The sequence below is a fragment of the Nothoprocta perdicaria genome, unplaced genomic scaffold (assembly GCF_003342845.1).
Source record: "Nothoprocta perdicaria isolate Ctin4 unplaced genomic scaffold, notPer1 scaffold_129, whole genome shotgun sequence".
NCBI lineage: Eukaryota > Metazoa > Chordata > Aves > Tinamiformes > Tinamidae > Nothoprocta > Nothoprocta perdicaria.
This window is the reverse complement of record NW_020454416.1, coordinates 364334-386254: the sequence shown is the minus strand read 5'-3', so window position 1 is coordinate 386254 and position 21921 is coordinate 364334. Positions and strand designations below refer to the sequence as shown.

At 44.7% G+C, this 21921-nt stretch overlaps 1 protein-coding gene and 1 long non-coding RNA gene across 2 annotated transcripts in view; one reads left to right on the top strand and one right to left on the bottom strand.

Annotated features, from left to right (window-relative positions):
• The window catches only part of STARD9 (StAR related lipid transfer domain containing 9), an 83335-nt gene extending 64996 nt beyond the window's left edge, over positions 1-18339 (top strand). The window contains exons 27-37 of the mRNA XM_026033458.1: positions 314-11392; positions 12264-12461; positions 13219-13399; positions 13575-13721; positions 14314-14419; positions 14862-15001; positions 15656-15720; positions 15804-16009; positions 16405-16484; positions 16826-16984; positions 18159-18339. Coding sequence (XP_025889243.1) covers positions 314-11392; positions 12264-12461; positions 13219-13399; positions 13575-13721; positions 14314-14419; positions 14862-15001; positions 15656-15720; positions 15804-16009; positions 16405-16484; positions 16826-16984; positions 18159-18260 — 12463 coding nt within the window. The 3' untranslated portion in view covers positions 18261-18339. The remainder of the gene's footprint in view (positions 1-313; positions 11393-12263; positions 12462-13218; positions 13400-13574; positions 13722-14313; positions 14420-14861; positions 15002-15655; positions 15721-15803; positions 16010-16404; positions 16485-16825; positions 16985-18158) is intronic.
• Positions 18340-19195: 856 nt separating this feature from the next.
• Positions 19196-21104, bottom strand: LOC112942512. Its single transcript, XR_003248396.1, has 2 exons — positions 20944-21104; positions 19196-19889 (listed from the first exon to the last, which is right to left on the bottom strand). It is a non-coding gene; the product is annotated as an uncharacterized LOC112942512 (long non-coding RNA).
• Between the last annotated feature and the right edge of the window lie 817 nt (positions 21105-21921).

Sequence of the window (21921 nt, the reverse complement as noted above, 5' to 3'; positions counted from 1 at the left end):
TGTTTTTAACTAACTTTTGCAGCTACGTAGAATATCCATCTCTGTATTTTAGCATCAAGTGGTTCATTTGTGTCACATAAAATGTGATACATTTTAGATACATTTGTGTCATGTAGAATGTTTTAGAACCTATTGGTATGATTAATATATATATATTTTTAGTTGTTCTCTGCTAAATTTGCTTTTGAGAGGCATTAAGATAGTGGCTTTGTGTGTCATTATTCTTAATTGCAAGACATGACTGGGATGGAAGCATTGTAAAGTGCATTATTCGAGAGAGGATTAGACTTTTTCTTCTTTTTTTTCCACCCAGGTGTTTGTTGAAGAGGGGAACTGCCTCAGAGTTACCTACCTCAGCACACACTGCTCGATGCTGTGAAGGCAGCCCATCAGGGACGCTGTCATGTGTAAAATGTCTTTGCAGAAAAGATAAAGATGTTTCTGGAAGAGATGACCTTAATGATGAAAAAGGTGTCATCTTTCCAGTCCAGAGGCAGCTAAGTGAAAAACAAAAGACATCCTCATTTGGAAATAGAAAAGGAACAGATAAGGTCTCTAGTGATACAGCTATCATGGCTCATATTAACAAAATTGATCAAAAAATGCCAAAGTTGGATGACAGCCCAGGGGAAAGTGAATCTCAAAACCAGCCCTCCAGAAGTTGCTCTCCTGATCATTTTAAAAAGAAAGATGAACCTGAAACCTTCATTTCAGGAACAAGAATGGCAAAAGCAAAGGTGTTGGGAGATTTAAGTCAGGCTGTAAGCAGATGTCTAGAACAAGAGAGAGCTCGGGTATCCGATAAAAAGAACAGAGTGGATATTGATGCAAAAGGGCATGATTCACCTTCAGAAAACTTTCCTAAAGAAACGGAGAAAACAGAAGTGTTTGCAAAGCTACGGTCAGCACATCTAAACCAAACAGCCAAGAGTTTGAAGAGAGCACCAAGCTCAGCCTTGCCAAGCTGTGAGAAACAGCAGGAATTTCTGATGGCAGCAGCATCAGTTGGAAATCTCACTAAGATAAACACACAGGCACCACTTTGTTATGTTGAAAAAAAATGGCACAGTGCCGAGATGTTGAATGCTGGAGTGTCCAAAGTGGTGGCAGATGTGCTAGCAAACTGGCAAGAGAATGATGAAAATGAGATCTCTGATACCGACAGTTCCTACTCTGTAGATTCTCTCTCCTGTGCTTATGCAAAGGCCTTCACAGAGAAACTAAGACAGGAAGATTTTGACAGGAATAAATGTCTCACCAATCCAGAAGATTCTGAGAGTGATGACAGTCAAATGTCCCAAGACTCTCTGGTGGAAAAGGAACATAAAGCCAAAAAGCAAAATAAAAGCCGATTTCACAAGCTAAAGACCCCCAACGAGACAGCTAAGCTTTGTCAAAGCAGACCAGATCATCACGTTTCATCTTTGGTGACATCATGTGCATCACGCAGGAGATTAGGAAAAGCTGAGAGAAGTTTTTCTCTGGACAGCCTGGCTGATGGAGAAGAGCTGATAGAAGAATCCAAATCTGATTCGTCTGATGAAGTACCAGCCGAGATTTTTTGGAAGTTACAGGCTCCTGGGCCTGCAGCCATACACACTGAGGAAGACCATGAACTCAAGAGCTGTGACAGAGGTACAGAAGCCCCAAGTTATGATCTGAAGCTGAGCGGTTCTTTTTATTTGGGTACTGAGGCACAGCCTGCTTCCAGTAACGCCTTCAAGCAGTTACCAAAGGACACAAAGGTCTCTTTTGCAGAACAAGAAAGGTCTCTCAGTAAAAGATTGTATTACACAAGTGGAAACCCATTGCTTACTACTGATGCTTGGCCTTCACGTGACTCAAAGGGTGAAATCAGCAGCCCCAGAATAACAGTACCTTCTTCCCATGAAAATCTGGAATTTCAAGATGCTCGTCCATGCCCAGTGAGCAAACCACAGGGTTGGGTGAAGAAAGATGATCTGAAGCAGTCAGCTGCTGAAGTGTCTTTTGTTTCTGGCTCGAAGCAGATAAACAGAATTACTCATTTAAACTCGATCTTCTCCTCTGTTACATCAGAAGTACCTTTACCTGAAACTGAAAAAAGAGCAGTTGTGAGCAGAGTTTCTGAAAATGGAACATTAAATAGGGTTCTTAAAGGATGGGCACATTGCAATAGGAATGCTTTCTTGGGATCTCAAGATGTAGTATCCTCATTTGTTAGTTCAGTAGGACCAGGTTCCTCTTTTCTTCCTATTTCAGCAAAACCTGATTATTGTGGACATTCAAGGTCAACTCATCCTGAACATGAACAACTGAATGAATTGCCTGCTTACAGATCTACCACTGAATGCACACAAACGTTTACATGCTTGGAAAGCACCTCCCCAGCTGACTGTTTGTTACCTGTATCTGCAAAAGAAGATTCCCTCCCCACAACTCATCCAGAGCTGCCAAAAGATGATCTGAACAAAGCCTCTTCTACGTCTGTGTTGCCTGTCCACGTTTTGGAGCAGAGAAGCGGCCATGTAAATGCAGATTTAGAAGATGATTTCCTTGGAACTGCGGAAAAAGATGGCCTAGATGATGACTGTGATAACTTGATGGCAGAATCAAGGATAACAGACACCAGAAGTGCACCTATCTGTGCTCCCACCACTGGATATTCTACAGAACTTGCTCTTAATGTGGCCTCACCACCATCATCTCTAATAAAACAAGCAAAATTTGGAAACCACGAGCAGCTCTTTCCACAAAGAGAAATCCCACCATGTAGTGATGAGGGCTTCTTTCTCAATGACACAAGAAACAAGACCTGCTATGCAGTAGGCAGTCGCCTGCTCCCGGCAGTGCTTGGCCAGGGGCCAGACTCGGCTGTTACAGTAGGTCTCCTCAGGACTGGGGAAAGCACTCTGGAAACGGGGCAAGATATGAGTTGTGAACAAATGTCTGCAGAAGAAATTACATCAGACACAGACTTTTCCTCGGAGGAGGTAACCTACCAGTGTAGCCCTTCAGTTTTTGCTCGCAGTGCAAGTTATGACCAGTCTGCAACACCAATAGCAATATCTCAAAAAGACATAATCTGCATGAAAACAAGCACAGACAGCCTGGCAGAGGTTGTCTCAGAGATGCCTTCGTTCAGCGACAGTGAAGAATACAAAGCAAGGGGTGAAGACTTGTCTTCATTAAATCATTATGAATTTCAAAGCAAAATTGTTTCAGAAGGTTATCCCCATGAATGTTCACTAACAGGCAGTCCTGCACGTTGCTTATCCCAGCATATTTCAGAGAATTCTTCTCTGTGTACTGATGTCATACGAGAAGAAAGCAGTGAAAGTAAAGAACAGAGTATCTTGAGTTCTCAGCCTGTAGTTCAGGAAGAACTTTCATCCAAATACGAAAACCTGGTGGCCAATGAAGTTAGTTACCTCATGGTGAGCCCAAACGGGGAAGGCCCTGAGGCCTTCCCTACTGCTCTTTGTGAAAGTGCAAATAATTTGCTCCCAGAACCCAATTTGGGCATATTATACCAGGTAGCAGGGAAAGCTGATCTTCCTCAAAGTGCTTCTGAGACTGAAAAATATGATGAACCATTGGAGCATGTCACAGTAGTGAAAGGAAACTGTGATGACAGATCTAGTCTGTCTGTGGAAGTTAGTGCCCCAGAGAGTTGTTCTGGAGTACAGTCTAACTGCCTTTGCACAACGTGCTGTTCACAGTCAACAGGGCAGAACAACAGTGTGCCTAAGACTGAGGTTTCTGTGGAATTTAATGCAACTGGTCTGCTGGAAACAGAAATTCAGAGCAAACCTTTATTTGACTCGGGAGAAGAGAAAGAAATCCTATATGAAAGGAATTGTGCAGAGAATATTTTGCTTGTCAGCTCAGAGTCAGAATCAGGAAAAGTATTTGAATACAACACAGATTCATCAGCTGCTGTGTTCAGAGAGGAGAATCCTTATATGAATGAAAAATCCAAGATTTTAAACAATGAAGAATCCAAGATTTTAAACAATACTGAAGAAACTATGATTTCTTACCAGAATACGAAAGAAGAAATGGCCAAATTGATCAATACTGTAATCAAATTAGAAGAAAATACACTGGAAAGTAAATCCAGGCAGATGGGAAGTTTAAATGACTTCCCAGTAGTCAAAGTCCAAAGTGAAACTGAGGATAATAGAGGACATTTTAAAGGCAGCCTGTCTCGGAATTCCAAGAAACCTCCTGATGTTGTAGCTTGGGAAATTCAGGATGAGTTTTATAGAAACCTGTGCCCGACAGCAGCACGTGAAGGGGCAGAGGAAGCCCAGGCAGCAAGCGCTGGCATGGAGCACACTCAGGAGCCCAAAGCAGTTGTGTGGTCTGATAGTTGTCTTCAGACAGGGAACTTCTGCCAGAATTTTAGTCAAAATAGTTCAAACTTCTTTGATGCTTGTGAGGGGCTTTTACAAAGACACACAGCACTGGAGGTGTTTGATACAGAGGACATAGCTGCAACAGTAACAGTGACAGGCAAGCAAGGAAATACTTCAGAAAAAAACGAAACTGAAAAACAGGCAAGTTCTAGCAATTTAACTGAGCCCTGCATACAAGATTGCTTGGCCCATGAAAACTTGCATCAAGAAAGCAAAGCTCATGGATATGAAGTGCCTGGAAGGGAAGAGCAAACTATCATGACGAACACAGAGGGGCCGCTTGTTACCAGGCAAGAGGACATAGGCACAGCTGAAAATGTTTTCTGTACTGAAGAGATCCCAGCTGCACATCAGATGCACCATGAGAGGAATGATGAAATTTTAAATCCGTTTGAGCTCCCTGAAAAATACCTGACAGCTTCGGGACTAGAGCAAAACACTCTGTCAATCGACGATTCAGGGTTTGTACAGGATTACCATGACCATACTGAAACGAATGAAGATAGTATTGAAATGAGTGAAGATAGTGGCTCAGGGGACTCCGTTATGGATGTAAAAAACACAATGATGAAAGACATGAAGGTAGAGGACTGTTCAGTTGATGATAGTACTGGAATAGACCTAAGCAGAATTGAAGAAGAATCTAAAAGTTTCTGTGTTAAAGAGGACAACCAAGTGTACATGGGTCGTGCTATGGAATACACTGAGGACATCCCTTTAGAAAATACTGTTAGAAGTAGACCTGGTATTTGGGAATTGGATCCAAAAGGCTCCAGAGTTGAGGAGAAGGAAAAAGGGCATTTAGTAAATGAAGAGCAAGAAGTCAAAGCAGACAGAGAAGAGCAGATGTATATTGAAGAGGCAGAGGAGGTAGAAGTGATAGTTCTACAAAACCTGAGTGAGCTGTTCCCCGGAAGCAAAGACAGCTGCCAACTCGCAGAAGATAACAGTAGATTAAACGAAATCTTAAGAAACAGCCAATGGATGTCTACAAGCTTCTCTAGAAGTAATGAAAGCACCAACAAGCCACAAAAACCTATGGAAAAAAATCCAGAAGATTCACTTAAAGACTCTCTGTGCCAACCTCTAAATCATCCTTTAAGCCTTGGAGTAAGTGACGATTCCTGTCTTGCTCAAGACGTTTCCACCGCATTGACAGGACAGAGGAAACCGGCTGATGGCAGTGCTGGGGCTGGAGCTGTTCTGCCTTATTATGAAACCCTGATGGAGAATGAGGGCTGTGTCGATGCACCTGGTACAGCTGACAAAAAGGGAGTAGATGAACAACGTTCTCATAAAATACAAAGTAAAAGTGCTGCTTTCCCACAGACAACGATCACCCTGGACAGACGGGAGAAAAGTTCCTTTAATGGTGCACCTGATTCTGCTGCATCTGAGCAGCCCCTCGATGAGAAGGATGAGAAGGACATCTCTGCTACCTCATATAGTATGGGATGTTATGAACCTGTAACTGTTGCACTTAAGCAAGGGTCAGAAGGAAAATTGTTTTCCTTGGGAAAAATGCGTTCTTGTGAAGATAGGATTCAGGATGCTAACAGCTCTAATGAAGAGCATAGTGCAGATTTCATGGTGAACAAGCTGTCAAAAGACCATTTTAATTCTGCAGAAGACAGAGCCCAAGAGAAGAAGAGTGCCCTTATGCCTTATTCACTGGCCTTGGATAATTCAAACCTGCTTTCTTCTTCAGGGAAAGAAATGATGGGAGAGATGAGGAAAGAAAGCAAGCATGATTTACTAGACAGCTCTTCTCAGAGAAGGTTTCCAAGTATTAATACAGCTCAGAAAGAAGTTCACTTATGGAGTTCATCACAATGTGGCGAGGAGAAATGTCTAAACACAAACTACACTATAACAAGCAATAGTGAAGATAATGCAAGGCTTCCTGATGTAGTTGGATATCGGAGTGAGCCTGAAGACCTGCAGGAACATGGGATTTCTGAAGAGGGCTGTGGAGACTGTCCAGAGAGCTCCGTTTCTGAGGATACTTCAGCACTTTCGGAAAGCCAAGACAAGTCCCCAGGGGAAGATGCACTCAGTGAAGAGCTTCTAAATTATAATAGGAATCCTTACACATCTGAATGTTCTGCTGGTCATCCGAAAAGCCCACTTCCATTTGCAGATATTTTAATCAGCAGCAACAGAGACAAATGTAAAAGTGATGGTGTTCTCGTTGAAAAAGCAAAGTACTTTGAAAGTGAATCAACTGATTTAAGTGTATCTGTACCTTTTTCTGATGTTTGCTGTCTGAATCAAAAAGATGATGAAAGGAAAAATAATTCAGCTCTTACAGAGGTCACAGTTGCTCAGAATAATAAACTCTCTGAAGATGTTGTGAGAACAGGTCAAAAGGGGGAAGCAAGTAAAGATTCCTCCCAGAATTGCGATGGTGAAAGAGAAAATAAAATGCATGAGTACCCGGAGCACTACCCTTGTGCTTCTCGTGTGACTGTACCTGAATCAGCCTTGCCTGCTTTTCAAAGCCTGGGGCAGATTTGCAGTAAAGAATCAAAGTCTCTTCCATTGTACTCTGCAGAAGATCTTCCAACTGATGCTTTGTTTCAAAGCTCCAACAACATCAATGCTTTTGACACTGCAAATTTACTGCGTCACTCAAAATCTCCACTGTTTAGTCAGCTTGAGGACTCAATTCAAGATGGTTATTTGACAGAGCAAATCCCCTCTAGTTATGCAGACATGGACACTGTAAAAGGAAGAGATTTTCCAGCAGCAGTTCCAGAAGGTATTTACCCATCCTCAACAGACTTTTCGGAATCTTCTTTAGCTGCAGACACAGCCCGTGGAGGAGCAGACACATACGATGTTTCGCACACAGGTACTTTGAAGCTTCCTCCATTTGCTACTTTACAAGTGCAGGACACTCAGTCTGACAAGGCTGTGGTTTTTGATCAGCCAGCACCTGCTTTGGGGAGTATTTTACTTTCTCTCGCAAAAGAAAACCAGCATTATCCAGTGTCTGACAGAGATTCATGTGGAGATTCTGCAGTAGATGTACCCAGCAGTGATCGTGAGCAATTTGACAGCCAGCCAGCAGTTGATCAGCACCTCTGGGATAAAGTTCCACTACAGAAACTTTGCAGAAAAAGCTCAGAGAAAGTACTTGATCAGGACAGTGATGATTCTCTTTTAATACCATCATTACCTTTTTGGGATACTGGAAGAGCAATTCTTATTAAAGAAGGACAAATGAGAGAAGTGCTTACCAGAAATGAGGAAAACTTGCATCCTAGTACTGAGATTGAACCTTCTGCAGAAAAGAGTGAACAAAGATTAACAGTAAGTAGAGAACCTGCTGAAATGCCAACTATGATATCTTCAAATTCTCTGAATGAATTAATAGGCCCACAAATCGCAGTGCTGCAAAATCTGTATCCAAGAAGTGTTATTGTGGATCCTGAACACAGGTGCAGCTCACCTAGTCCGACATGTCCCACGTACAGCAGTAGCACTGATCCTAGGAGACTGTATCACACTGCCTCTGGTTTCGACAAAAAGCCCGTAGACCTCCAAGGCAATTGTCAGTTTGTGCCTACAGGTGATAAGCTGAGAAGACCAAGTGTAGATGGTAGAAGAGAGATTTTATTTTGCAAAAATAGTACAGGTTCAAGTGTTGATAGCCCTCTTGATGATGCAGATAGTTGTCCAAGAATGGGTGATGCTATCATGAAGAACACTTTGAAATCAGAAAGGCTGAAGTTTCCTGTAATGAATCATCAAAGTACCTCCTTAAAGTTTTTACTAGAAAACCATAATTTACCAGAAAACCAAGAATCCCAATTAGTACAATTCAGGAGCAAACGACCATATTTTACTGCACAGAATACGAAGAGCTCCAAACAAAGCGAACAGAGACCTTGTTTACAAAGTCATAGACTGTCAGCCCCAGCTATTGCAGTGATCTCTGATGTAGAAAATACTTTGGAAGCTTCATGTAGGGCAGATCTTTCATCACATCCTGTGTTTAGATCACTACAAGATTTAAATATGAGTGTAGAGCCTCCGTCGCCAACTGAAGATGATCTTCATGGGATTGAAAGATACTCAAAGCAAGAATCAAAGAATTTTCTGCAGGTAAAATCTAAATCCAGATTTCAGCAGAGAACGAAGCAAACTAAGAAATCTGCAAACTATAATCCAGAAAGTTTGCAAAGTTTTGTAGAGAGACCTCAAAGCAGCCGGTCTTTAAAAGACTGCACTGTTCGTGCTCCGTCATCTTTACTGCCCATAGCTCACCATTCTGTAGGTTCAGAAGCAAATATCCCTACAAAGAGTAGTTCTGTAGCTCAGTGCAGTGAAGGGAGGGCTGAAGAAGCTGGGTACCAGTCAGAAAAAACAGATTTGTTCTTACAAGACAATAAGGATGCAATGCGTTTTAGTTCAAGTGATATTAATCCATATGTGCATCCCTGGCAACAAGATGGACTGTGCAAGATTGGCTGGAAGCAGTATGTTTTTGGAAGCGCAAGTGATGTCTCTTGCAATCAGAGTCCTTTAAACCAGGATAATCGTGAAGTTATGAGATGTTCCAGTGTGGACAATGGATTGAATTCTCAAAATTCTCCTTTCCATTCTCATCTCAGTTCGTATGCGACAGCAAAAGTTCTGTCAAGCACTTTAAGCAGCACTGAAGATCTTCAAGGATGGGACAATATCAGAAGGGGCTTTGAATCTGCATACCCAGGTGACAGCACTAAGCAGTACAGCAATGTATCCAGTGAAATACTGGAAACCAATCTAGAAAATAATGTTCCTGATTTTGATAATGCTTCTGCACAGCCTGGTAACTCTTCAGTGCAGGTCGATGAAATCATGCTGCTGTATCCTTCCGAGTCAGATAGGTCTTCCAGAAAAACACCAGGAATTATGTGTGAGCAGGGGACACAAACAGCAACTATAGGAAGGTACAGAAGACAGAGGAGGCACCAGAGAAGCTATACGGATATTTCTGCAAGGAAGCAAGAAACTAGCAAAGATTCATTGCAGCGACCGTCATCTTGGGCAAGCATGCAGAACCTGTCCATGCATCTTTCCCAGCTTCTCCAGAACACTTCTGAGCTCTTGGGAAACCTCTCCCAGCAAAATATCATGGATAACGACCAGAACGCCAAAATCAAGCCAAAGGGAATGGAGGAGGCAGGAAAGGTTGCTCGATCAGATAGCTGCACTCAAACTACAGCAGATATAGGCATTCAAACGGAGATCTCAGAACCTCAAAGCAAACAGCTAGATGAACTAGCACAGGCAAAAATGGAAAATGAATTGAGGACAACTCGGGCAGGAAGCATTGATTTGAAAGGGATTGGTGGGGATGCAGTAGGGAAGATTCCCCAAAGTAAGGACGAAATGCTCCCTCTCAGAGACGGGACACCAGAAAGAGCCGGGATGAGAACCCCGAGCACTCCTGATTTCCATGACAGCCTTGACAGCCTTCTGGAGGTCTCCTTTATGCGTCTGCCGCTCTTAACGAGAAGCTCCACTCCCCTCTCCGCCTTCCGCAGAACGTTCAACGCGCAGCAGAGCGTCGCCTTCGCCAGCACCAGCGTGTCGACCGCTGCCTCGTCGTTGCTGAGCTCCGCGCAGGGCGACTCTTCGTGCACTGCAGTTAGCAGCCCTACTACCAACAGCAGCTTGCAGTCTCCAGCGTCCTATGCTCCGGATAAGCGAAGTGCCGACGAACTGGAGATTCCCACGGAAAGAAAGCTCTGTCACAAAAACACCCTGCTGGTCGACAGGGCCTCTTCCCCTATTCTTACGCTTAGTGCTAGTCCCAGCAGCCGCGTAGCTTTTGGCAAGTCGCCCTGCTCTGCTAAGGGACCTTCGAGCCCCCTTCACGGGCAGAGAAAGCCGAGGGCGGGCGCGCGGAGCGGTGCGGAGCCGCAGGTGGACAACTTCTCCCAGACAGAGACAGAGAGCGAGTCAAGCGCTTCCCGAGACGGCAAGGACACCGGGCAGGTGTCTGGCAGTTTCTCGGACAAGGCTGAAGCCAAAGAGCTCTTAGGAAGAGCTGCCACAAAAGACTTGAAGCAAAAGCAGAAGAGGCTCACGGTGGACACCCACACTACGATTTGTGCTAAACGACTTTATCACTCCAGCAGTACCCTAGAGGTCTCCGGCCACAGGGAATTGTTAACAAATGATCTTGGAGACCACAGTCCACTGGAACGTTCTCTTCGCTGTATGTATGTGACAAGGAGAGGGAGAGGCTCTTCAGGAGGCATCAGGCAAGAGAAGTACATGGGTAATTCTGACACTGCTTTGATTCATAGTTACTCACCTCCAAATTCTGACTTACTTTTTAAGCAAGAAATTAGAGCGACTTGTTCAGATAAGACAAATGCTGGCGAATCCCCAGAGCCTCTGGTAGAAGCCTCTTCTCTGCAATTGCATGATTTCTTTTGGAAAAACGAAGAGAGCTGCCCCCTCGCCGTCTCTGATGTGAGCGATGCGCCGACCTCCTTGCAAGGTGACAATGCAGATGGCCTCTCTGAAAGCGACTGCGACACTGAAATCCTCCTGAACACAAACCCGACCACTGCAAAGCCTCACAGGCCCCGGAGCTCCAGTCTCCGTGACTTACCCGTGCACAATAAATTCAGCAACTGGTGCGGCGTTAAGGGCAGCCCCCCGTCTTCGTTGCTCAGCTTGAGTGGCAGCGCGGCCGATCTGCGAGCTCAGGCAGAAGCGAAGCCTGGAAGCAGCCGCGCCGCGGAAAGGGAAGGAAGATCCCAGCTCTGCGAAAGCAGAGACAGGGAGATCGAGCGGCTGCGGCGGGAGCGTGCGCAGGTCCTGTCCGGCGTCCGGCTGGAGCTGCGGCAGCGGCCGCTCAGCGTGGAGCTGGCCGAAGCTAAGCTCAACTACGGCCTCGGCGAGACCGACGCGCTGCTGAGGGCGCTGCGGGGCGGCGTCGCACACGGCCTGGCCGCGGGCGCCATCCAGCAGCAGCTTTATGACCGGTAGGGTAATGGTGTCACGTTGAGCGGTTGGAGTGAGGGCGCCATGTTGCGTGTGTGGAGCGAGGGCGCCATGTTGCGTGGTTGGAGCGAGGGCGCCATGTTGCGTGTGTGGGGCGAGGGCGCCATGTTCAGCACTTGGAGAGCACTTCGTGGACTGTCCCTTTAGTGCGGGTAACGCTCACTATCTGAAGAGATGCAGCCTTAAGCTTTTTTTTTCTGCATAATTAAGCAACGCTTCTAAGGCAAAATTTTCAGGTTGCTTAAAGGTGAAAGGGAAAGGCACAAGATTCAGTGTCATTCAGATCAAGTGTCACCCTACTCCTAAAATTGTTAGCAGTGTATTCCATGGGACTGTATCTTGTTGATTTATTGCACTGTAAAATACTTAGCCCATCCTACTTATTGCAGTGTCTTATTCTTGCTTTTGTGGATAAACATGGCTACATGAACAGCAGAAGACACAATTTTAAAAACCCAGAGAAATGCAGAAGGAATTACGAAAATCAGGATGCTGCCTTGTTGTGACTGGGTGACAGAACTGAGTTTGGGAAATATAATGTAACTAAATATATATATAACTGTATCAGTAACCACGATAGTCTCCTTTTTCAGTTTGCCTCTCAACCATTTTAAGCCTTAAAACATTTGTTTGCTTTTGTTTGCTTTTCCTACTGTTACAAAAGCAGGGGAGTTTTAGAATTTTTGCATCATCTGTCACCATTTGACTAAAGAAATGCTTGTGGGGGGCGTATACTCTTAGATTCCTATCATTTTTACATTACAAAGCTACTTAGTTTTTAAGGAATTTACAAAACAGAAATTACAACTCTGCAGAGTGCGCTTTGCAGCTCTAATCCCGTTTCTGTGACAGACACATGAGGACGATTGAAACTCTGAGGAAGGAAAGAGAAAAAAGGCTGCAAAGGTACCGAAGAAGCCGAAGTTTGAGTCCTCAGAAGCACCTGAGCCTGTTGCAGATGCTGGATTCAAGTCAGAGGGATTTGGATCTTCCCAGCAGGCGGCGAGAGTATCTGCAACAGCTGAGAAGAAACGTGGTGGAAAATACTAGGTAAGGTGTAATGAAAATCTCCCCTGAACGTGTCCGTGTTTGTGGTAGCTGCACGTGTACAATTTCGACTGACTTGTCTGACATTTCTGTGGCTGGAGTCAGCAGAGCAACAGGGGAATTATTCTCCTTAATGCTGAAGGCAGAGTGGTAACCTTTGGGATAAAAAGTGTTTTCAGGATGAAAACATGTGCCTGATACCAGGAAATCGTTTGTTACATTCTTCCTTCTGGCTAGTTCTTTCACAGTGTAAGTGCCTCATTTGTACTGTGTGTGATGTAGAAGGAAAGCCAAGGATTCAATCTTGACTGATTATAGATCAATCTTGTTTCTTGTTCCTTCTCTGACTTAAAAGCTATAGGTTGCATCATGTTAAATAAATAATTAAAAAAAAAAATTAAAGTGAGTTTTGCTGTACCCATCACCATGTGGAATTTTTTTTTTCACTCCCTTTTTCCCCAAATTGGCTTTTGATTCCTTTGTAGGAGGTGAGTATAAAGGTGTTTTCCCAGCACAGTTATTCCACATGTGACATCAGTGCAAGTGCTAGAGTTATCTCAGTGACATGAACTTGCAGTCTGAATCCTTTTGCCAAGGCTAAACCTCAAGGGAGCAAAGAGAAACTTTTGGGAGGCTACTGTGACCACTTGCTGTTCTTGAAAATTTTCCTCCTCTATACTGAAAGAGGGATTTTATCGTGATACTTTGGCCAGTTACCTGCTTTCAAGTAACTTATATGCTGTTTTTTTCCCCCTTACAGAGTTCAAGAACCAAAAAGAGGTGCTCAGCACCCGTCAGAGATTGAGCTCTTGCTCCGAGACTATCAGCGGGCCCGAGAGGAAGCCAAGACTGAAATTGCTCGAGCTCGGGACAAGCTGCGGGAGCGGGCGGAGCAAGAGAAGAGGCGCATACGGGAGCAGATGTGTTCTCAGTTACAGAAGGTGAGTGTCACAAACTGTCAGCACGTGCAGGACTGACAGGATCGGATAAAGCCAAGTCAGGCTTTATCCGATCCCTCTTTGACCTTGCAGTGCTGTTATCTGTGTTGCTTTGATCAGGGCTATGTAAGGTAGGTTTGGTGCATTTTGGCCTCTAATCTCCTGACATTTGTTACAGGAAGAAGCCAGGCTGAAGACTCTAGTAAGTACAAGCACTTTATGCACAGACTCCAGCCTCAGCCTTTCCTCTGGCCCAACATCTGGTTACAACAGCAGTAACACGGCTACATGCGCTGCAAGCAGACTCGGCGGCCACGAGGGACAGGTGGGAGCAAGTTGCTGCTGTTTGGTCATTCAAACTGATGCCTCCTGATGGCCCAGCAGCAACAGGGCTAATACAGATCCAGAAACGTTTCGGAGATGGTTCATATTCTGTGGTGCCTCTCAGCAAGACAAGTTGTGTCACTGGAGGACCATGGAGGGCTTACATGGGGAGCGTCACTGCGTAATGGCAGAGGGCAGTGTGGCTTTTGTTTCTTTATGATTTTAAAGTTGATTTATAAAAGCCAATCAGTGTTACTAGTGCCAGCAGTCAGAAGTTTTAGCATCAAAAAGGTTGTTTCTGTGGTAAACCAGAAGCTGGTCAGGGTGCCCAGTCATGAGGGATGCACACGTTGATGTGGGAGAGTTTGTGTCTGATCATGAACAGTCCTGAAGGAAATGTCTCAAACTTATTTCATCAAATTTCCCGAGGTAGGTTTACTATTCAGAGTCATCTGAAAGCAAATTAGTCATGCTGTACAACAAAAAGCTTCCAGCCTTACAAAGCAGATTCGCTGCGAGTATTTCACTTACTGTGTTACATAATATATTTTTTCCAGTTCACACCAAATCACTTCTGCTCTATCTCAAATTAGGTTTCATCTGGAAATGCAGAGCTGTCAGGAGATGCCAGAGGTCGCTCAGCTGTTAGAAACAGTCAGCTTCACACATCAGAAGAAGTACAGAAGGAGTCAGCATTTGGTAAGTACAAAACATACATCTGCTTGTGTTGCAGTCATATTTCAGAACCTTGGGAGACTTACTATTTATGAAAAGCCAAATTTAATTTGAATTCAAGTATTTTGAGGGTGTTGAGACTTCAGAAAAAAATATGGTTAGAGTTTAGTTAGTATTTGCCGAAAAATGAAATGATGACTTGGTTCTTCTCCTAGTATTTGGTCATAGTTGTTAATTGATTATATTATGCAATAACCTTAAAATGTGAGGGTAGACCTAATTGCAGGGTAGCCACTAATAGACAGATTGTCCAGACAAGAGCTGGTCTTAGTCTTTCCTTGGCAGGGGTCAGGCTGACTCAGTGCTTCAGTGGAGGGTTCACGGCCCTGGCCTTGAAGAGTACTGTTTTTCTCCAGTGCCATTTTCATGCTGGTTTGCTTTTTGATTTCTTTTCATGCCCCTGCAGAAGGCAGAACTCAGCCACCCCTTATCTCCGGTAGCATCAGCTGCAGGTTCACTCATGGACTAACTATTTCAGTCAGCTCCTCGTCCACAAAAGGATACCAAGATTTGTCTAAACATATTGTGGCCAATGCTACCACTGAGGTGAGTGAATGAGCAATTTTCACTTACTCCTCTGCCTGTCTCTGAAAGCTGTAGCAAGGCAGCGTGTGGGACAAGGTCTGTTCTTCTGCACTAGTGATATTTATTTATTTGCCAGCTGCAGGAGGAGCCACTGAGCAATTTTAAACAGTAAGGAAAAGAAAGCCAGGCTAGAGACTGTTGCACATTATTCAGGCTGTCTAAAGGAAACTGGTGAAACTGTGACCTGTTGCAGAAGAGGGTGGGAGCTTGCTGACCCACTGAATGTAATAATGGAATTTTATCATTTTAGCACTCAGTGCTCATCTGAGTCTTAAATTAAAAAATGTAATTTTTATTGTATTTTCTGCTATTGTTCTTCTTCCTACATTGGTGCATGGCAGGATATGACAGTAGAGGTAGCAGGATAATCGATAAACTTAAAAACTTAAACAGTTTTTTTTTTTTTTTTTTTTTTTTTTTTTTAGTTTCAGATCAGACAGATTTAGTTCAACAGCATTTAGAAGTGCATTTTTTACCTCTGCCTTTCTTTTTATGTGTGTGAAGGCCCCCACCGCTTTGGCTGGCAGGTACTGCAGCAGCCTGCCACAGCTGAACAGCAGTTACAGTTCATGCAACTTTCTCTTAGCTGCTGTTCCTCTGTCTTTGTTTTCTAAGGTAATGGCAGCCTGCTCCCATAACCTGAGGAATCTCTTTACGTGCCAAGCAGCAGCTGGTTGGAAGTAAGTTTAAGGCAGGTACTTAAAGTCTTTTTTATGTACTTGAAACCTCTCTTGTTCCAGTTCCTTTTATTTGTCTTTGACAGATACCAATGTACTGAAAAAGAGGTGCTGATTTACTACAAAGCCTTCCCTTCAGCAACAACACATGGCTTTCTGGGAGCAGGAGTGATAGAGAGGGACCTTCCCAGCGTGTGGGGCCTGGTGAGAGATCCTGGCAAAAGGCAGCTGTACGACAGGACTATCAGCACAGCTCGACTACACAAGAAGATAACCAGCCACATTCAGCTGGGTGAGTAGCAGCTCGAGGGCCTGGCCAACAGGAATAAGCTGCTCAGCTCGAAGAAGAAAAGATTGAAGATAAGATTAGATTCATCTCACTTCACTGTTTCAGGCTTGACTATACATAATTCTGTTTAATAGAGGAATTTCTGTTCAAAAAAAATATTTGCAGCTTAAGAATAATCTGTAACGCAACTGTCTGCTGCGGTGCAGAGTGAAGGCAAACCAGATTCTTCCAAGTGGCTCCTGAGAGTGTTGCATCCTTAGGACAAATTATTTGTATAGCTTATTAACTTTATTATGCCCATGAGCAGATGTATCAAAAAGTTAAAAACATTTGTTTCATGTCAAGGCAAAGTTGTCAAAGCCTAATTCTCCTCTTTTGTTTTCTGTTTTCCTCCCCAGTATATTTAGTGACTGACACCTCCCTGTGCTCCCTAAAGCAACCCCGAGATTTCTGCTGCATTACCGTAGAAGCCAAAGAGGTAAAATGTTTTCTCTGAGGCAATGGGAAAGACTTGGTTTCAGGTCCATGGTTTAAGGACAAAAGAGAAGGGGAAAGAAATGTTCATGCTCATAATTGGGCAGAACAACAGGAAAAAAAAGCCATGCTGCTATAACAACTTAATGATGTATGGAAGTACCTCAGAAATCACAACCATGAAACAGTAAAACAGCAGTAAAACAAATGCTACAGCATATTCTGGTTACAAGCAGGATTAGGACAAAATATTTAATAAGTAATGTGGTAGCAACACAGAAAACATACAATACATAGCAAAAAAAAAATTCCTGAGTTGTCATCTTTGCACTGTCTCACATGCAGGAGAACTTGTTTGTCTTGGCAATCCAGTCGGTCTACGATGCCTCCATGCCTCAGCCCTGCAAGGAAGTAGTGAGAGGGGAGGTTTTGCCAAGTGCCTGGATCCTGGAACCTGATGTAGTGAATGGAAAAGAGGTCACCAGAGTCATTTACATGACACAGGTGAGATTTTTGCAGGATGTCTAGCCACTTTTTGCTACAAATTCCAAATTCAGAGCTGGTAAGTGGAAAAAAATAAATAGTACCCATGCTATGGCCCATAAGGATTGTGAATTGGTTGTAAGATACCTTGAGGTAATACTATCTAGGATGATACATAAAGGAGAAAGTAATGCAGAGAGAATCTTACTAACAAGAATAATAAGCATTAATAATAGGAGTAATAAGCATATGTGCTTAAGGATACATCTCAAGTTTTACAGCACCTAAAGCTGCTGCCTTGGCCTCCAGACTCCACAGTAGGGATTTATTAGCAGTTTTAATATGCTGGATTCTCATATGGTGAGCCAGTAAATGCTGTAAAAGTTAAAGTCAATTAAAGATTGTTAGTTAAAGACTGACGTTTTCATCCTGCAGGAGAGAAAGGGGAGAGCAGCTCTGGCGCCAGTCATTTTCAGAATGCAGGGAAATGCTTACAGCTCACTTTCTGTAACAAATGTTTTAATTCCACACATTTAATAGATAGAGGAATCAAAATGAGGATGCCAGTTCAGAATGAGAAAATCCTGCATTCCACTTACTGCAGATTCTTGAAAAGGAGGTTGTCTCTGAGACAACAGAACCAATACCTAAGAATATCTATAAGAGAATACCATTATATGTACAATATATTTAGTTCCCAGATAACCGTTCAAAATAAATGTAATTTCTTTAAACTTCAGTGTATTGAGTACGTTTCTAGGATACAATCCCCTTTACTACTACTGTTAAGCTCTACTTAGGCATATGCCTTTTATAGATAGACATATAGAATGGGTATGCATTTTATCATGCAGTATAAGGAGCATGTGTGCATACACTTCCAGTAGCACCATACACATCTGGCCCATGAACCACTGACATTTAATCCAACTGAGCCCAAACACCAAGGGAGTGTGGATCATACTTGGGGAAAATACCATCAAATACACAAACCTTTGAAAAACCAGGGAAGCAAAAGATGCCAACCACCACCGTCACAAAGATTTTCAGCTATAAGCTACCTCTGTGCTTACCGTGTGCTTGCAAAGCAGAGCTGTTGCAGGCTGCACAAGTGTTTTGTTCAAAAGTGGGTATATATTAAAAGAAATAATAACAGCTAAATATTAAATAAGTGCTTTTCTTCTAATTCCTGCAGGTGGATCTTGGTGCTCCAGCCATTCCTGCGAGGCTCCTGAGCGCGCTTGCCCGGCGGCAGCCCCTGGTGGTTGCTGGGCTCGCGCACTGTCTGTCAGGCTAACGCGGGCCCCGGGCTGGCTCCCTGCAGCGCGGCGCGGCGGCAGGGACACAAACACCTGCAAGGCAGAGCCCTGCTGGCTCCCAGGGCGGCCACAGCTGAGGCTCACCGGAGGAGCCCAGCTGCCGACCTGGAAGCTTACAAAGCCAGACCCAGGAGCTTACAAAGCCAGACCCAGGACCACCAGCCTGTGTTTGACCCAGCGTGGCTCAACAGAAACCCAGCAAGTGTGAAGGGCTCCTGTCCCGAGAGCCGTATGAGAGCTCTGAAGCAAGGGTAGGAAGGTGTCCTGAGCCAGGCGGGAGGAGAGAGAAATGTCACTTTATAACAGCTAGCTTCAGATGCAGAGGTGTATTACAAACTGTTTCTAAAATGTTTTAAAGATGAAGCCTTCTCTCTCTGAGGCTCTTTAGACAGTGGTGAGAAAAAGGCAGTGATGAAATATATTAGCAACTGGGAAGAGTGAGTGTAAGTGCAGCTGAGACCTTTGCAAGTTCTTCGTTATCGATGCTGAGCCACTTGCTAATGTCGAGAGAAAGGCAGAAATCTCAACAGTGTAGATAGCTCGCCGAGTTCACTGGCTTCCCTTCAGGGACAGTTGGAACAGCATGAGACCCACTAGTCATTCTCCACCCTGGATAGGTTTTCCTGATAGTTGGCTGACGCCCTGCAGGCATTTTAGTCAGACTGCCACTACACTATGCAGCAACAGCAGAAAACACCACACCTCAGGACACACCGTTTTACTGCACTGCAGAATTAGGTGCTTTGAAATAAAGAAACCAAATGGACAGCTGTAAACAAGGACACCTGGTCATTCATAGGGAGCAGTAGTGACTAATCAGCTTGTCTCTAGAACTTGCATCCTGCAACTAAAGGAGCTCCAGCACTTTTCCATAGTAGCTTTTCCATCAGGCCTTTGACAAAAGCAGAACCAACCCAGGACCCTTAAGTAATTTAGTTCTTTGCACCACAGCAAAGACTCACTTCTGATATAATATCTAAGCAATAAAAGCTGTCACCATACTCTTCCCTCAGCTCAGAAAAGCCCCCATTGTTCAAAGAAGCTTTGAACTTTAGACTGTCAAGCGCAAGCTGTGTATTCCAGCACCCGCCCTAGAGCCACCGCTGCTGCTTTAGCCCAGTTACTCTCTGCCAGGAATAGAAGCATCTTCCCAGCATCCAGGGAAGTCAGGTGCATTCCCACCTTTGAGTCAGGGGCCAGTTTCCACCTTTAGTGCATCTTTGCCCTTGTTGAACTTCCAACTTCTACATTGCTTTCTGTCATTAATATATTGAATTTTCTAAGAAAATGTAATAGTTATTTTGATATTTAAAGAAATAGCAGTTTTGAGGTAGACCAGCCCAAAGGTTCCCTTTTGCACCAGCTCCTCCAGACAGATTATAGAGCCTTTTACTTACAGTTTCCCCCCCTTGGCTGCTCTGGTGACCGTGGTTAGGGATGTTACGCGCCCTGTCCGACTGCTCCCTGCTCCTGGAAGCCGCGGGGAAGGGCCCGGAGCCGCCTGGAGTTCCCAGCAGCGGCGCAGAAGGCGGCGCTGCCTCCACTCAGCTGCATGGCCCCCTGGGGCAAGGGAAGCGGAAAAGCCACCACGGCAGCACCTCAAATCCCTAGGGAAAAACCAAGCAGAAATTAGAGCACAGTGTGTTGGCCCCGTCCCCACTGCTGCTGCCCTGCAGCCAGGCGCAGGTTTCAGGTGGAAGGCAGGGATGGCTTCATACAATCCCCAAAGGCTCCGCTCATTGCTTTGTTTTTTTCCTTTTATTTTGGACATGGCACTAGGGATAAAGCAGTTCGTGTAGGAACAACATCTAGGGGGACTCCTGTTGATCGCCAATGCCAGTGCCTATGAAGGATAATGTCTTATTGTACAGTGCGTCAGATGTTTATTTTTATATGCACATAAAATTGTTTTTTCTATGTTTACAAATTAAGTTAATTTATATATGCTTGTTTTGAAGTGTTTTTATATTCTAGCAAAGCTAATTTTTATTTTTATTGGTATTGAATTAATGTAAGCTTTTTTTTTTAATGCAATTTTCACTTGATACTAAGAAAACTATTTAAATAAATGTTTTCTTTTGCAAATATAACATTTTATGGTACCTGCTGCTGTATGGCATTGGTTTGTTTGGAAGGGAAAAATTTAAAAAACAATCTCGCAGATACCTATTTTGTTAATTTAGAATAAGCAAAACACCATCCTGTAAATTACTGCTGAGCAGTAGGCGATCGAAGCACGTGTACTGTAGCACCCATTGCTGTATCTCTGCTCTTAACCAAGATTGCTATTTTCATATCCACAATAAATGGTATTTTCTAGCCGCGAGAGAAGGGCCCCGAGGTCTCGTGCTCCAGCCGCGCTGCTCGCCCCGGGGTGAGGGGGCTCTGCCGCCCCCCGCCCTGGGGCAAAGGCTCCTCCCTGCCCTTTTCAGGGGCCTCTTTGGCTGCTGCCCCAGCCCCAGGGAACAGGCAGGGGCCTGAAACCCTCACCGGGAAGGGCAGCAGCCCCCAGGACAGCAGCAGATCACGGGCGGCCCCAAGGCGGCTCGCGCGCGCGGCGGGGCTGGCGGGACAGGGCAGGCAGCGCTCGGCACAGAGCAGCTGCCCAGCACCTTGAGCGACTGCCTCAGGAAACACCAAGATAGAAAAGCAGGGTCCTACCTTGTCCTGCCCGCTGCAGAACCAACTTCTGGAGCACTGCTCCGCCGGCCCTCGCAGGAAGATGTTGACGGTTTCTGGGGCCTGGCCACCGTTTAAATAAGAGTTTCCAACCACTGTACTGGAAAAGGCTAATACAGAGATGCTGCATTCACCCAAACAGATGGGGCCATGGAGGTAGACCTGTTTTTAAAAAAAAAAAAAAAAAAAGGGGGGGGGGGGAGTCTGTGCAGACAGTTTTAGGATATCGGCATAAAATCAGTTCCAGAGAAGAAAAGACTTCTTACCATTACGGATCCAAGCGTCCTCCTCTTTTCCTCCCCCCATTTACACAACAAAACCATGTTACATTTCACAGTAAGCAACTAGAAACGCAGCACCAAGCAGAGCGCTGTACTGTCCTGTTTGTGCCCACACCTTGTGGCAAATAACAAACCCCACCATTCTGCTCTTCGCACCATTACAGACCTGTTGCACACCAACCGCTTGGACACAGCACAGTGAATCACGTTTATTATAACAACTTCAAGGCGAGCAGCATCACCCAACACTGAGCCTCGGGGAGCTGGCATGGTCCTCCCCTGGCCCTGTCCTCGCTGCACACACAGCTACTTCTGGGTACCCTCCCACTCAGTCCCACCAGAGCCCCTGCAACGAGGCACAGAGAGGGCACCTGACAGCTCAGCACTGCACCGAGCCACCAAAGCATTAAATGCTGAGTATAGCTCAGGACCCAGCCACACGCCTCTACAGTCTCGCCCTCGCTCTGCCTCAGCTACATTGGAACACAAGTCAGAATTTTATCTAATCAGTTATGGAGTCTTTTTTTGAAAGAAAGAAGAAAGGGAGGGAGGAAAGGAGGAAAGGCAACTGAGATGTAATCTCTTCTACCTCATAAGAAAGAAGGGATCCGAGTTACACCATTGAAGGGCCCTGCCCTCACCTTGTCCAGCTGTTTCTCTTTCTTACAGAATGGAGTAT